The sequence below is a fragment of the Macrosteles quadrilineatus genome, unplaced genomic scaffold, assembly GCF_028750875.1.
Source record: "Macrosteles quadrilineatus isolate MER2022 unplaced genomic scaffold, UCM_ALF_1.0 Scaffold_3__2_contigs__length_128488019, whole genome shotgun sequence".
NCBI lineage: Eukaryota > Metazoa > Arthropoda > Insecta > Hemiptera > Cicadellidae > Macrosteles > Macrosteles quadrilineatus.
The window spans coordinates 75521959-75538636 of record NW_026542596.1 but is presented as its reverse complement, the minus strand read 5'-3'; the positions used below and the strand labels follow the sequence as shown (position 1 = coordinate 75538636).

General features: G+C 34.5%; 2 protein-coding genes across 3 annotated transcripts in view; one reads left to right on the top strand and one right to left on the bottom strand.

Moving 5' to 3' along the window:
* Positions 1–16678, bottom strand: part of LOC128990405 (uncharacterized) — a 382719-nt gene that overhangs the window by 276444 nt on the left and 89597 nt on the right. The gene's annotated exons all lie outside the window — the stretch shown is intronic.
* Positions 2957–15321, top strand: LOC128990406 (carbonic anhydrase 2-like). 2 transcript variants are annotated; one of them, XM_054412757.1, is made up of 8 exons: positions 2957–3073; positions 7410–7512; positions 8692–8781; positions 11323–11502; positions 12777–12921; positions 13171–13276; positions 14002–14235; positions 15154–15321. In XM_054412757.1, exons 1-8 carry the CDS (start codon positions 2975–2977, stop codon positions 15274–15276), a joined length of 1080 nt encoding a protein of 359 aa, XP_054268732.1. In that variant the 5' UTR covers positions 2957–2974; the 3' UTR covers positions 15277–15321. The 2 variants fall into 2 exon arrangements, with proteins under 2 accessions (XP_054268732.1, XP_054268733.1); XM_054412758.1 differs by lacking the exon at positions 8692–8781.

Sequence of the window (16678 nt, the reverse complement as noted above, 5' to 3'; positions counted from 1 at the left end):
GAACTAACAATATTACTGTAAAAAATGTTCCATTTGAACCGTGATCAAAATCCAATTTGTTACGTGGGACGTGACTGTAAAGTTGAAATATGGATGTATCGGAAGTATTGTTAAATTAAAAAGTTTCGTTGAAAATAAGCATACTCAATAAACCTTTCTCACTGAGTATTACATTAGCATACTGTTCTGGATTCAAACAGTATGAATTTGAAATTATTTTTATAAAATATCAAAATAAATTTAGCTGTATTTTAATGTTGTTATTTAACGTAAAATTGTCAATAAAGGTGTTTATTTCTTAATAGTTTTAAGGACTTAAAAGTACATATACCTAACACCTAAATTCTAATGTTATTTAAAGGGAAAATACTTAATTAAAACACGTGTTGCATGAAGCTGAATAAATCAAATACCCGGGTATTTTACATCCCTAGACATTTACCTACGTTAATAAACTCTGCCAAGCAACGATTTTCCTGTCCTTGTTGCATGGAACATTTTATTTACTAATTTATGCAGTCGATACAGGTACTACAACTGACGACTATAAGGCTCATTGATAACGCTATTTTTCACCACACTATAACCTATTACTGCTATTCACCGCAATAATAATGCACACTGATAGTAAACAGAACTACAACTGTATTATGTGAAGAAATAATTTGAGGAATCAACAAAAATGATAATAAATAGTTGTTAGGCAGTGGTGACAATGAAACAATTCTATTGCAATGCTGAATACTGATTGTATATTTAATATGCATTCATGTTTTAAAAGGTAAAGTGTTGAGCCTGTCAATGCAAAATCATATCGGAAAGTGCGAAACCCTCCATAAAATAATCACACCACGAGTTAATCTGACTAAGTGTTTTCCAGGTTATTTTACCAACAGTTAAAATGGTGCAATACAACAGTTAAAAGATAATGCTCCCCCTTAGTAAAATCACACCAGCAAGTAATACTAGACATGTTAGACAGCCGAAGAGCTTTGCATGGGGCAAAAGATTATTCGTTCTTCAAAGACCTCAAAATAAGATGACTATTTATAAATAAAAAGGGTGTTAGTTAAATTACTTTTACTTATTTTCCTATCTTCCAACCTATGTACCAACAATGTTTTTTTTTATTGAGAATCTGTTCACATTATTGTAAATAGCTGGATACAGCTGTTCGTTTGTTTTGAAGGCATTTTCGGTTACCACTGAAGTCTGAATTTACTATAGATATTTTATATTAATGTAATCGATTCTTACGATAAAGGAATCATATATAGTTTGTCAATAATGTATATCTGTTGTAGCTGTAATAGCATATTACGTTATTAGTCCTGAAAATAAGTGTTTACCGGACGAGTCCTGTAAACACATTTTGGACGAGTGACGTACGATATTTTACGCCATACTACTAAATCCGTACAAATCGTTATATATTACCACCGACTAAAGTACTAACAATCACTAGTCATAATATGTTTTTGTTTATAAACTAACCACTCTCACTCCTTGCTAAATACAGTATATAATCAGCTGGTTGGTGTCCGGTAAAACTCATTACAGTACAGTAGTACGTAATGAAACCTCATTTGATTAATCTGACGGCAAACAGCTGTTTTCTGGACTAAATCCTTGCGTGGGAAGTTCGTCAAAATAATGTAGTGTGGCGTAAAACACTTTTCATACAAACCTCTAAATCTTTTTTAATCTTCAGCTAGTGTATATTAACATCTTAATGCAATTAACGAGACACCTTATAGAGATAAATATATATTGTGAGATACACACTATTACAGAACATGTATTTAAATAATTTGTTGTTAAAGGTATAAGTGTTAGCTAAATAACTAGCTTTAAGTTGACTACTGTAGTTTTGAAATATTTTCCAGCAACTCATAACTTTTTAAAGTGTTTACATGTAAGGATAAGGGTAAATTATATCAAGTACAGGTATTTTCAGATAACAAGTTACAAAGTACAGTATGGTGAAATAAAGCCATTTTATACATAGGTCTCTCGTTGGGTTTCCTGTTTGCAACATTAATGAAAACATTTGGACCCAACCAATTAATTGATTTTAGAGAGAACACTTAGAACTTTGGACATCATATCCTATTATAAACGACCCTTAACTAATTATTGCATTATTGGTAAAAATATTCCTCAGTTAACGTTCTTTTTATAATTGTATCATAAATTAAACATACTCACCAGTATGTTTAATCTATGATTGTATCTACATAAATTGAAAAAGTATAGGTCCTAGAATACTAACTTAAATAACCCAATATTTAATTGCCTTTGCATCAGTATTCGCGCCACAAATGGAAACAACTTAATTTAATTTTGAACCAGGTAAGACAGTGCCTATTTCATCGATCTATTCTAGATTTGTCAGGAATTAAACTATATCGAGAACCGGTATTTGTGTTTTAGTACAAAAAACAATATAGTTTGAATGCTATTTCTATTTGAATTACGTATTGATTTAAAAAATTATAAGATATTTCCGTTTTTTTACGAACTTGAGAACGCAATTCAGATTATGTTAAAGATTCTTTCATCTCCCCCCTCCCCCCTACAATGAATTCTTCAAACTCTGTAAAATACGCAAAGCATTGCAAATTGTCTAACATTGATTTTAACTCTATTCACCTGTTTTTAAAATAATCTTAAAATAGATAGATAAACTCAGCCTTAACATAGTTTTCCAAAATTTGAGAACCTGGCTAAGCCTGTTTATTCCATAACTCAATTTGTTAACTTACACAATTTAAGTTTTTTACAACATATGTTTTTTAATTGTTTTCAATGAATTCGTTTACATGTGGTAAATGTAAACACGGTACAAAGAAAAATGCCATTGTTAACGCAACTGCAGTGTTCTTTTTTAGGGGAAAACTATCGTTTACTTACAGACGAACTTGAAGGTTAAGTGTAAAAGTCATGGTGTGCCACATCGTGTCAAATATGGCATATGATTGACTTGAGCTTCTGTACACAGTTGTTGTGCTTAATAAGTGACGAGAACATCACGTCTTGCGATTGTATATTGATTCATCGTTGTGCAGAGATGGTAACGCATACTTTCCTTGCAAATTTCTATACATAAGTAGTTATTGTTTGTATTTTTCGAAAAAAGTAATTGATAATGTTTTCTGCTATGAACGAAGGTTCAAACTTGATAAAATATTTTCAGCAAAATTGTAATATTGATAGTTATTGATGCAGGCCCTACCTTTCTAATTTAAATGTTTAAGCAATTCATTCATGATTCAATTTATAAGTTTCTGTCCTTATATTAATTATATTTTTTTAATAATTTATGTAATTATAGTGTCAATAGAGGATAGAGGTGAATTGAGAAATATATTTTGAAAAAGTTTTATTGGGTATTTTTGTTCTGTAATAATAAAGGTTTGCCTAGAATAGAGCATCGAGTGAATTTCATGTGAGGCATATGTTAATGCAGTCTTAAACTTCTTTGTTATGATATAATTAACAAGCATATTAGGTCTTTTACCCGTAATAGGAATTTTTAAGGACGTTGCCCTTTTCGTCGTTGGTCGAATGACGTTCTGTCTTTTTTTTTTAAGAGTTGTGTTTTATCCTTGATAAACTTTTTGAAACAGTTGTTAATCCCATAAACAAGTAAACCCTAAAAACCTAATCTATTCTATATATAAATCAGTTTAAAAAATTTTTGTTCAACTAAATCTAGAGTTCTACTGTTAAACTTATATTCCAACCCCGTACGAAGGACGGGTACTCTGCTAACTACTTATGTTGTAATGGTCAATAACTAATGTACTATATGAGCTCCCAATATTAAATGTATACCATTATAATTTTGGGCACAGTTCCGCAGAGGACATACTTAACCACCAATTCAAATTTCAATATATAGATTTGATTCGGTTCGATGGTGTTTTTATAATATACTTTTTTAATGTAACCATCGAATTGAGTTATGAACTGTTCACGTGTTTGAAACATAAATGACACTATCAATACTCAACCAAAACCAAAATATATTTGATAAAAGTCAACAAAACATACAATTAACTCAATCTTATTGAGAGCATATGGTTAGAAAATTTACAGTTTCTTCCATTTTTAGTTGCACAAATTTAAAATAAATAATTATAAATAAAATACTTTTCAAACATGCCACGTTTTTTAACGCACTAAAAAGAAGAAAATAATTTATAAATATGTGGAGAGAATAAACACTTTTAACAGGATTTAAAACGAAAAACGTGGGGCACATGCTAATTTACAATTATCTTCACCTACTGAACTATAATTATCTATTGCATGCGCCCCACTTTTTTCAAATCATACAAATATTTATTCTCCCCACATATTTATAAATTATTTTCTTCTTTTTAGTGCGTTTAAAAACGTGGCATGTTTAAAAAGTATATTTATTTATAATTATTTTCTACTTTTTAGTCTTTAATGTGTAAATATGTTAAATCTATTTTTTATGGCCTGTTAATACATAACCAACACCTTATTATCTGTAATCAGATGTTTTATCTTTGTATTGAAATGCTTGGTTTATTGAGCGGAGCGAGCGAAGCGAGCGAAGCTCTTATACGTCGACTCTTATGCATTTCGTAATACGCAAACTCCTCCTAGACGGCTGAATCAATCGTTTTCAAATTTTGCATGGTGATAAAGACCATATCGGTGAGTGCCAACATCTATATGGCGTTAAAGAAGTCTCTCAGGAATCCGCCCTACTGGGTCTCAAAGTTTCAATGTAATCCTTATGGAAGCAGTATTTGACACATAAACAAAGACATATGATCAGCTGTTGACTTTTGAATGCAGTAGATAAAGAAATAGCAGATATTATTATTTCACAGATATTAGAAAAGAAACAGTATGGATCAAAAATATAATCAAATGACGACACTAAATTGAGGTCCGTGACGTAGGAAGTCGTGAAGAAAGTAGTAAAGGTGAGCAGTCTGGAGTGTGGGAACTGTGTATGACGATTGGATTAAGGTATCTGCATTCCTAAAATACTATTGGAAGGGAAGGAAACAGGTCCGTGACGTAGAATGTGGCGAAGGAAGTAGTCAAGGCGAGCTGTCCGGAGTGTGGGAACTGTTTACGACGATTGGATTAAGTTATCAGCATTCCTAAAATTCTATGGGAAGGGAGGAAAACAGGTCCGTGACGTAGGAAGTGGCGAAGAAGGTAGTAAAAGCGAGCTGTCCGGAGTGTGAGAGCTGTTTATTACGATTAGATTAAGGTATCTGCATTCCTAAAATTCTATGGGAAGGGAGGAAAACGGGTCCGCGACGTAGGAGGTGGTAATGGAGGTAGAAAAGGCGAGCTGTCTGGAGTGTGAGAACTGTTTATGACGATTAGATTAAGGTATCTGCATTCCTAACATTCTATGGGAAGGGAGGAAAACGGGTCCGCGACGTAGGAAGTGGTGATGGAAGTAGTCAAGGCGAGCTGTACGGAGTGTGGAGGTATCTGCATTCCTGAAATACTATTGGAAGGGAAGGAAACAGGTCCGCGATGTAGAAAGTGGCGATGGATGTAGTCAAGGCGAGCTGTCTGGAGTGTGGGAACTGTTTATGACGATTGGATTAAGGTATCTGCATTCCTAAAATTCTATGGGAAGGGAGGAAAACAGGTCCGCGACGTAGGAGGTGCTAAAGGAGGTAGTAAAGGCGAGCTGTCCGGAGTGTGAGAACTGTTTATGACGATTAGATTAAGGTGTCTGCATTCCTAAAATACTATTGGAAGGGAAGGAAACAGGTCCGCAACGTAGGAAGTGGTGAAGGAAGTAGTAAAGGCGAGCTGTTCGGGGCATGGGATCTGTTTATGACTATTAGATTAAGGTATTTGCAATCCTAAAATGCTAGGGGAAGGGAGGAAAACAGATCCGTGACGTAGGAAGTGGTGAAGGAAGTAGTAAAGGCGAGTTGTTCGGAGTGTAGGAACTGTTTATGACGATTAGATTAAGGTATTTGCAATCCAATAATGCTAAGGGAAGGGAGGGAAACAGGTCCGAGACGTAGGAAGAGGTGAAGGAAGTAGTAAGGTGAGCATTGTGAAGTGTGTGAACTGGAAACCGTTTGTACCAGTTAGATTAATGTATCTGCAATGCTGAAATTCTATGAGAAGGGATGGAAGCGTGTCCACGACATAGAGAATTGTAAAAGACGTAGTAAAGGCTAGCAGTGCGGATTGTGGGCAATGTTGTGACAATTAGATTAACGAATCTAAAATACTAAAATGCTATGGAAAGTTATGCATATTGGTCCACGATGTAGGAAGTGGCTTAGGAAGTAGTAAAGTATGAGCTTAGTGTGAGAACCGTCTGTGGCAGTTAGATTAATGTATCTTCAATCCTAAAATGCTATGAGAAGGGAAGGAAACAGGCCCTACGACGTAGGAAGTGGTGAAGGAAGTAGTAAAGGCTGGAAGTGCAGAGTGGGGGAACCGTTTGGCCAGTTAGATAAATGCATCTAATACTTAAATGCTATAAGAAGGGAAGGAAACAGACCTATGACGTAGGAAATGGTGAAGGAAATAGTAAAGGTGAGCAGTGTTGAGTGTGGGAATGGATTAATGTATCTGCAATGCTAAAAAGCCATGGGAAGATACTGTACACTGTAGGTTAAAATGATTACGAAGCATGAATCGATACATATTTCGATACATGCAATCGTTTACAATATAAATTTACAACTGAGTTGACAACAGCTGATTTTTACTCCATAGAGGCTAAAAAACGATTTTTACTCCCTACAGAGCAAAAATGCTACTTTAGACCCGCAACGCATGCATTAAAAACGACTGTTTTTACTGCAGTATGACAAAAACAATATAATATAAACCCTTGATGACTCCGCTCAATTTTGTGGATGCCTCTGCGAACGCCACCTAGTATTTAATGTCTCTCGGGAGCAGAACCTGTACCTCTTATCATCTGCTCTTTAAACTGTCAAATTTAAGTATTTACAGCTGACTTCATGTGATATATTTACATTCTTCCAAAATTAAAACATAAAAAAAGTTTGGAAGTTTATGGGGCTTAGCCCAAGGGAAATATAAAAATAAATGGTATAATATTGTATTGTCATCCATTTGTGAGCTATTTTCAAGTTTCAAGTCTCTAGCTCATCGGGAAACTAGTCAAAAATTGATTGCAAATTTTGTACCGGACAAGAAAGCAAGCTAATAAAAACGTTTTAAAATAAGGACAAAATAAAGTAACAACATAAATGTTTTTGTTATTGTTTTTATTTATATCATGGTAAAATTAAATGTGATATTTATATCGAACCCGAACAAAATCGATATATATTTATAATTATCAGATAATCGTTGGTTCTCCGCGGAACTGTACCATAATCTTTGTTCGCTTTGCTCGGTTTCAGAGCGCAGGTGTCTTCTGGTTATCTGCCCTGGTGGCATGTTCTCTGCCATATGGAGGCTTTTCTGACCCGATAAAGCCACCTACTACTAGAGGAATCAGCCTTGGTAGGTCTCAAATCTATTTTAGAGTCGGTTAAAAGTTAATGCCTCCATTTACATAGAGTTCTATGATGATTTAAATTGTACTTTTCTTTAAATTACAATTAATGACATCCAACCAGTTATACAATTGACTATTGGATACTGAAGTAGACCAATATAAACCAGCTGTGGCCAATTTTTTGTTAAAGAACGAAGTTGTGCGAGCCAGTCACAGAATGCGCTAGTGATTAAAACTCGATTTTCTACCTCATTTTTTGTTGCTGGCCAAGTTGATGGGACATAACAGTTGCTATAGCTCACAATAAGTCATTCCATTTATTTGAATTGGTAAAAAAGATTCTGTATTCGATAGAAATCAGTAATTTATATCAGCGCAACATGTCCGTGGCTTACATCAACTACGACGATTTTGGTAAAAATAAAATAGCTACAAATTTAATATGGGGATGGAATGTCTAGTTGTACTAATAGTCAAAGGTTACACATAAATATTTTTGCAAATAATTTATTGCGTTCGATATAAACTACAGATAACTGATCGAGGGAATCACTGAATCTGTATACTAGAAACAATTGACAAAGATATTGGGTATATAGAAGTTTATAATTTTAAATTATTGAAATTAACAACATTTATGAGTTAGTTAACATTTCATTGGTCCTGTTTCGGTTTGAAAGCATACTTTATTTACCGATAAATGCAATCATTCATGTTTTATTAATTTGTTATGTGACAGTTTTATGCTCTGCCAATATAATTAACATTTCTAGTTCAAATTAATGTTATATTTTTACACTTTGGTCTAAATGTGTATAAAAAGGGGGTTATCACCGTTAAAGAAACAGTACAACATTACTACCACAATTTAAGTCCGACTTGTGGTTTAGCAATATAATTTTCAAATCGTCACTATTTTTTCGTCAAAATCAACAAACAAGCTAAAAGAGCAAAACATGGTACAGCTGGTGTCTTTTGTTCTAGCCAAGTCTTTTTGCCAAATGGTGAAATACCCTAGCAAAGCGGCGTTTGTATTGAAAACAATCGACGGAAATTACGGCCAATATCTTGAAATTGTACATTACGCAGGAACACTGTTACATTGTTAACGTTACTATTTCTATTTAAGGGTTCAAAATATTTTCCTTCTCTATAGAATTTTTTGTTGATTGATGCCTATTTAGGTGGAATAGTCAACTTGTTCAAGCACCACCATTCGTCCTCGGCTCCATCTCAACAGGTGAAACCTGTGCACTACTCGCAGATCGGAAGTGGTTAGTTCAAAGTGTCCCTGTGTTATGGTGACAAAGACACATAACGTACCAATAAGGTGATGGTGTGGTGAAGGAACTTGTACATAGGGTTATCCATTGTAAATACCATTTCCTCACTGCACAGATCTAGAGAAAGTACGGTTGGATATTTTTTGACCTGTATTGTGAAATATATGTTTGTATATTAAACCTTCGTGCGTCCATCAACAGTTCTCGAGCGGCAATGACTCGTGCTCGTAATACACACAATTTTTTCTACCACCATAATAAATTCATCATAGTACACAGATTAACTTTTTAGTAGTTGTATATAGCATGTCATTTAGGTTATGTTTGCTTTTTTTAGGTTATGTTATTTGCTTACGAGTTAACTATCGGATCCACGGCTGTGCTTGTTGTGAAATCAGGTGTTTAGCGAACGGGAATTATATATTCCCGCTCTAGAGCGTGAATGAGCTATTTTGCGCACTGTTTAAATGTGTGGCAATGCAATAATTCCCATTCAGTGGCAAGAAAAAACATTATTGACATTATTACTGATCCGTACAAACACAAATACTGAGCAAACTTAGCTAAAATGTTATACAAGTTTGGATTATGTATTCAGCCAATAATTTCTAATTTTAGAATACTTTTGGCTATGCCCTCTGAAAGTCAAAAGTTATGAGGTATATTTTATGAAAGAAAAATGCTGATTGGTCTACTTGCAAAGAGCAATGATTCGATTGTTGAAACCAATGTCATCTTTCTAAGTTGGAAAAAATCTAGTAACGCTTTAACAGTTGTACGAGATTCTTTTTTGAAAGTATTATCCCTTCAAAAGCTTACGTATGTGGCTTGGTAACGTGGATGTAGGTTTAGTTTTGTCCAGATATGTGCAAATTGACGCAAGAATCTTGTTAAGACAAATGAATATAAAGGACGGAAGAATCAAAGCCTTGTGCTACAGACTGTCTCAAGTACATCAAACTTACAATAATATGCTGTGATTGTTAACCTTAACAAAAAAAAATACATCTTGTAGCTACAAGCTTTTCAAAACAATATTGATTAGCTCCAGGAATGTAGATTACTCGATGTCTCCTTAAATGATTATTGTCCTCTACCCTTAACAGCTTATCTTGAGACGAAAGTAAGATTTCAGGACCAAGGTAGATTCAGTATTATTTTATGTTCCCACTGCATCTTGGTTATACCTGAAAATGTTCGTTATGCTTCCAAAGGTAGTTCCGTAAGAAAATAGAGTTTGATCCGTGCCTTAACTGCACCTCAATAGCTCCCAGCAAGCAGTTGCCCCAGAGGATGTCTTCCGTCTCTCAAATAGGTGGAAAGTCGTTTGTTCAATTCAAGGTGAGCTGACGAGTACCGTTGTTCCTTCGGGTCACCTAAAAGGTGCAAACCAATGTTTAAGCTTTACTCAAAAAACTGCTTTCGAAAAAAATACCCAGTCACCAAAGGAAATGCTTCAGAATGAGATGGGAAGAAACCCAGGCTATTGAATCTTTACAGACAAAGGAAGTTCGGGAGAGCAGACACCAGAAAGCACCGTTGCTCTACCACCTTTCTCTTAAGCGACGCGACTACTACGGTCAAGTTTGATCAAATTTAGATTTTGGCCCCAGCATTTTAACTATTCCTTCCTAAAACAAAACAAGCCCTTACAATACAATTTTAGGTTGTTTTACTACTGTCATAGCCACCCTTACCAGTGGTATCCATTCATTTCATCCGCTGTAATATATTGCTATATATTCTGTATTATATGTATGCATATTCCATGCATATTATATGTACCGATTGTATTCTGAGTGCATTTATTTTTCTAGAGATAACATAGCCACATGATGTTTAAGAATTATTGACAGCATTAATTTTTTGACTTGTATGATCTTTGATTATCGTTTGCTATCGCTTTTCAATGTTTGTATTCTGAAAACACATTTATTGTGTGTTGAGCTATGTACAATATCTACTAATACTGTAAGATGTGATGAGTTTTGCTTATTGTATATATCTGCATGGTCGTGTAGTACACAATGGTAATACATAAAAGCTGCAACAAGTTGTATTCAATAAAATATTTGAAAAAAAAATTGGAAAAATATTTGGTAAAACTATATAATCTAGATATAGACAATATATAATCTAGATTTTCTAAACGTTTGTTACGTAAAAATCTACTGTGACATTTTACCTCCTTTAATACAAAATTTTAAGTTGCTTTCGTTAAAAAAACTCAGAAACGGAACTGAATCTTGCTGATATAGTATGTAAACCCCAACGGATAAATTTATATCATTCTCATATTATATTTGCTCACAAAATCACAGTCAATTATCTGTCTATTTGTTCCATCCAAATGAGTTGTGCGCTAAAATATATGTATCCAATACTTTTCGGTTGTTTAAATTTTGTAATTTTTTTGTTGATAGGGATTTTCTTTTAAATCTCACTTTACACCCTACAGTGTAAGAACATTCTACTTAAAAATGAATGATGAAGACAGGAAAATGGTTTCATTTGATTTTGATATTTTGTAAGACTCTAGTGGTGTAGAGTACCAAGGATGGCCTTATGAGGATGTAAAGTTCAATCACCCTATCCAGTCTCCCATCGACATCATCACTAGCCAAGCAGTGACGCTACCCTTGCCTGTGCTAGACATTGTGGAGCCAAAACAGCCTAAAGTTAAAAGTCTTGTGTACAACAATGGACACAATGGTAAGTAGCTAAGTAGACAAGCTTGATAAGTAGGTTTACACTGGTAATTATCTAAGTAGTCAAGCTTGCTAAGTAGGGTCACACTGGTAAGTGAAGTATCCAAGCTTGATAAGTAGGTTCACACTAGTAAGTGAAGTAGCCAATCTAAATAAGTAGGGTCACACTGGTAAATGAAGTAGCCAAGCTTGATAAGTAGGGTCACACTGGTAAGTAGCTAAGTAGCCAAGCTTGATCAGTATGTTCACACCGGTAAATAGCTATGTAGTCAAGCTTGATAAGTAGGGTCAATCTTCATACAGTATCTTTATTCAGTATGGTCATTCAAGCTTGATAAGTAGGGTCAATCTTATATCTTATATCTTTTGTTTACACTGGTAAATAGCTAAGTAGCCAAGCTTGATAAGTTGGTTCACACTGGTAAGTAGCTAAATAGACAAGCTTGATTAGTAGGGTCACAGTGGTAAGTAGCTAAGTATCCAAGGTTGATAAGTAGGGTCACGCCGGTAAATAGCTACGTAGCCAAGCTTGATAAATAGGGTCACATTGGTAAGAAGCTAAGTGGCTAAGTAGTCAAGCTTGATATGTACGGTCACACCGGTAAATAGCTAAAAAGCCAAGGTTGATAGGTAGGGTCACACTGGTAAATAGCTAAGTAGCCAAGCTTTATAAGTATGTTCACACTGGAAAGTAGTTGATAAGTAGGGTCACGCCGGTAAATAGCTACGTAGCCAAGCTTGATAAGTAGGGTCACACTGATAATTAGATAAATAGCCAATGTTGATAAATAGGGTCACACTCACTGGTAAGTATCTAAGTGGAGAAGCTTGATAAGTAGGGCCATCTGGTAAGTACAGTATATAAGTAGTCAAGCTTGATTAGAAGGGTCACACTGGTAAGTAGCTTAGTAGCAAAGATATATACTTAGAAACACACTGGTAACCATAGCATTTGTTATATTTCATTAGTAAGTGTTGTTCCATTTTGTCCTTATCTAGTGACAACAAATACGCTTCACTATAGTTCATCAAATTTTATAAATATATAATTTAACTCTTATTTTGTATTACTCAACTATACGTGACAAAACAACACGTAAAAACCCACGGTTACTGTAATTTGCTGTAGTTTATAGATATTTAACTGTTTATCATTAACCATGTTTCAATTTCATTCATTCTTGACACTATTATTTCCAATAGAGTTTCTGTTTCTTTTTCTAAAATATTTATCAGTTAAAGATTTGTATTTACTATCTTGTATACCACTCATTTCAGTCTACGTATACATTGAAGAGGACCCATCTGTTAGACCGTATCTAATAGGAGGACCACTCAAGCAGAAATTCATTTTTCAGCAGATGCATTTCCATTGGGGGGCCCAAGACATTTGGGGGAGTGAGCATCTTGTCGATGGCAACAGGTACTTGCTTGATTATTTTTGTAGCCTCTGAATAAACCGCTGTATTGAACAAAAATACGTAATATTTTTAATTTTAATCGTTTTTACTAAATTACCTTCCAATTATCCTTGCACAAGTTTTGAACTGCAAATGACAAAGTATTTAAAAATTGTTAAGTATGATAAGTCAAAATCAATGTTGTTTAGTAATGATTGAATCCAAGGTGATATCGTATGATTTTTTTAAACTGTATTTTCTTGCTGCTTCAGCTACTCTGTGGAGATCCACATGGTTCACTTCAACGCAAAGTATGCTAATTTTGACGAGGCCGCTAACAAGCCTGATGGTCTTGCAGTTCTTACCATTTTTGCTGAGGTTCGTAACAGTCAATATTACGTGTTATATCACATCAACTGAATTATTTTCATGATATTGTAACACAACAATTTGAACCCGAACATCATTACGATATGAGTGGGATATGAGTAAAATGTCTGTAAAGGTTTTAACTGAGAAAGATCAGCTGTTTTAAACAGAGCCATTTAAAAACCAATTATCAAAGACAGCTGAGATCAGCTGATATAAAAGATTGCAACCTTTCTCAGGCAATCGTGTGGATTTACCTTACTGAAAACAATATAGTATTCTACTCTAGTTCTCGTTCATCAATTTATTCAAGTATTCATTCATGTATTACTCAATCAAAAATCATAAATCTTATTATTTCTCAGATGTACCATTTATTTTAACGCTGTGGAGCCGCGTGGGTCATCTAGCTATTTGGTAAAACCATTGACTATATATACCTAGTCAATGGTAAAACTAACCCACGAGTTACAACATGTGTTTTACGTCGGAATGTACATATTCTCAGTAATTTTCAGTGTGGTATCTTATGGGCCACACGATATGAAACATACCGTGTTCCCTGTAGTTAAAAATTTTGAGTAAGCGAGGTTTCCAGTTATTTCTTGATGCTACCACCCACCTAAATACGCAGCAGGATTAGGATTCATAAAATGGATTAGTGATTTCTAACTAGTATTGGTTAATATTGTTTATTGTAACTAATGTCCTAAACATAACATGTTCTTCTACAGAGCCAGGACAAAGACAACAAGCTGCTAGAGCCTCTATACAACTTGCTGCCTAAGCTGTCGGAACCCAATAGCTCTCAGGAACTGTCTACCCCGTTGGTGATGCAATGGCCCACTAGCGCTCTAACTGACAATGACGAGTACTACACATACCCTGGATCCCTCACCACAGAACCGTACTCGGAAAACGTAGTGTTCATAGTGTTGCCCAAGCCGATCAAGCTTTCTCATAAACAGGTAAAATTGGTAGTAAAACATGTAAAGAAATTATATTAAAGGTTATATAAACGTGAATTATATTTAAAGAAAAAAGTCAGACAAATATTCTATTAGATTCTCATATTTTAAGGGGTGAATGTAGGAACTACTTGGGGGAGACTTATTCTACTTCGTTTAAACGTAAAACACTATAGATATTTTATGTGAACCTTTCGGCTTTATTCCCAGGATGGAACCATAGTTTGTTAATAAAACAAAGGATTTTGATAAATATTTAAAGTTTACATACATAATTTGGCACGTCAATCGGTAACGCCAGGGGATTCGTGCACAAGTCAGTGATGTCTTGGGTTCAAATCCTGTGCTGGTACCTCCCTCTACTTTTTATCAGAACAGCTCAACATCTGCTTTACCAGCTCACCCCTTGCTTCGCTGAATACTACACGCACAGGCCCTGTGGTACATGTGGATATTTTTTGGTATATCCACCTTTGGTATATCTACCGATTTCATACAACTGAAGGATAAAACATATGCAAGATAAATGCTACCAACTTCTTTAAATCACAAACAAAATTTAAGTTGTACATATTAGTTATATTACACGATATCCATAAAAATGTCCCTAAAATTTAATAAACATCTCATATCACACCATCCAATCTGGAATGTAAGTGGTGTTACTCGCTGCGACTAGAGTAGGCTACTAATCACTATGTGAAAACAGTAGCATTGATCACCTGTTAGAAAAATAAGCGCAGCTGATAATTAGTGAAAAAAAAACTCACTAATTTCCATTGTTATACTAAATTTTGTAACACTTTTAGGTTGGAACTACTAGCATAAACAAAAAGAATTTATTCATGTAGTGTGTATGTCATTGGTGTTTTAAGCCTGATATAATTTACGTGAGGTAATACTGTTTACGATTTTTAGCTCGCTGCCTTCCGAGAAATCCATAGCGAGCACCATGACAAGATGTTGGCAAACAAGAGAGATGTGCAGCCTGTCCATCAACGGCCTATTGTGCGCTCCGTGAGTGTCCGTGAATACTTGTGAAGAATCTTTAGTGGAGAATAAAATATTCTGAATCCTATAAAACAATATTTAATTACAAAATTGATTCCTGTCTATGTAATGTAGATTTACTGAATTGCAATGTATAAAGGAGCATATTTTTTCCTACTTTATTTTTCCTGAAAAAAGAAATGTGTGATTTTTATCCAAACGAAAATGGTTTATGGGTGGTATTTATTTTTGGGTATTTTATATATCACAACTAACGATTTATTTAAAACCATTTTTCGCAACAAACACATAATCTAGTAGGAAAAATTTATTTATCTGATCTAGGAGAATTTATCATGACTCCACTGTTACAATTATATCGTTGTAAAGCTGAAATATACCATCAAACTTAAGTAAATATTTGTAAAAAACTGGTATCTTCTTTTGTGTTATTAATAACATTCAAAAATAGTGGGAGATGACAAAAGTTAAATATACAGGGTGACACAAAGGAACCGGACGTTTTTTTTTTAATAAGAACTACACAGTAGTTAACAGGAATAACATGGTTTTAATACCGTAAATAGTGAGGTAAACATTTGCCATTTGTTAACTAACAGTCATTTTTCTTAATGACGTCACGCGTATGGCGGCCATGTACTTCTCTACAAAATGTTTATTCTGGTCTGAAAATCATCTGGTCAGGAGTTCTTATTCAATCATTGATCTCTTCTGCGATTGCCAACTTCAAATCCTCCAGTGTACGTGATTGGGCCCCAAACGAAGTAACCACAGTTGGACAAGTCAGTTGACCTTGGCGGGATGGCGGCCACGGTATGTCACTAAAGCGAGAAATCCCCTTGTTAAGAAACATTTGCCTCAAGACTCTCATTAATTGGTCTTCAGTGTATTCTGTAGAACCGTCCTGTTGATTCATGTTATATTCCCAGTTGTTTGGAACCCTAAAACCCATCTTAATAGCTTATTTTGGCTTGGAACCATTCCATGGAGTTCAATATTAAAATTCTACAAAATTCTCGTTGGGTTTTGACGACGGATTCACCATTTTGGACAAAAGTGTCGTATGGGAAAACGCAATGGTCTACGGTTCACTGAGCCATTTAAACAAAAATGGCAAGCCTCACTGAAGGTAATGACATAATTTCAATCTTTCTACCACGTGCGACAACAATGGAACAGCTGTTTAAAAACATCCTGTTCCTTTGCGTCACCCTTTATATTTATTTTTCTTCTTATTTTTGTTTGATAATTGAACCAATGATTTTTCGAATTCAAAGTTTCGCTGTTTGTATATTAAATTGTAATTTTAAACCAATCTTTGACCCAAGAAACAAATTACAGATGAGAATCTTTGATTTGTTTATGAAATCTTTAGTAAGTTCTTACCTACTTTATACAACAAAAATCTGTTGAACTAGATCGAATTGCAGAC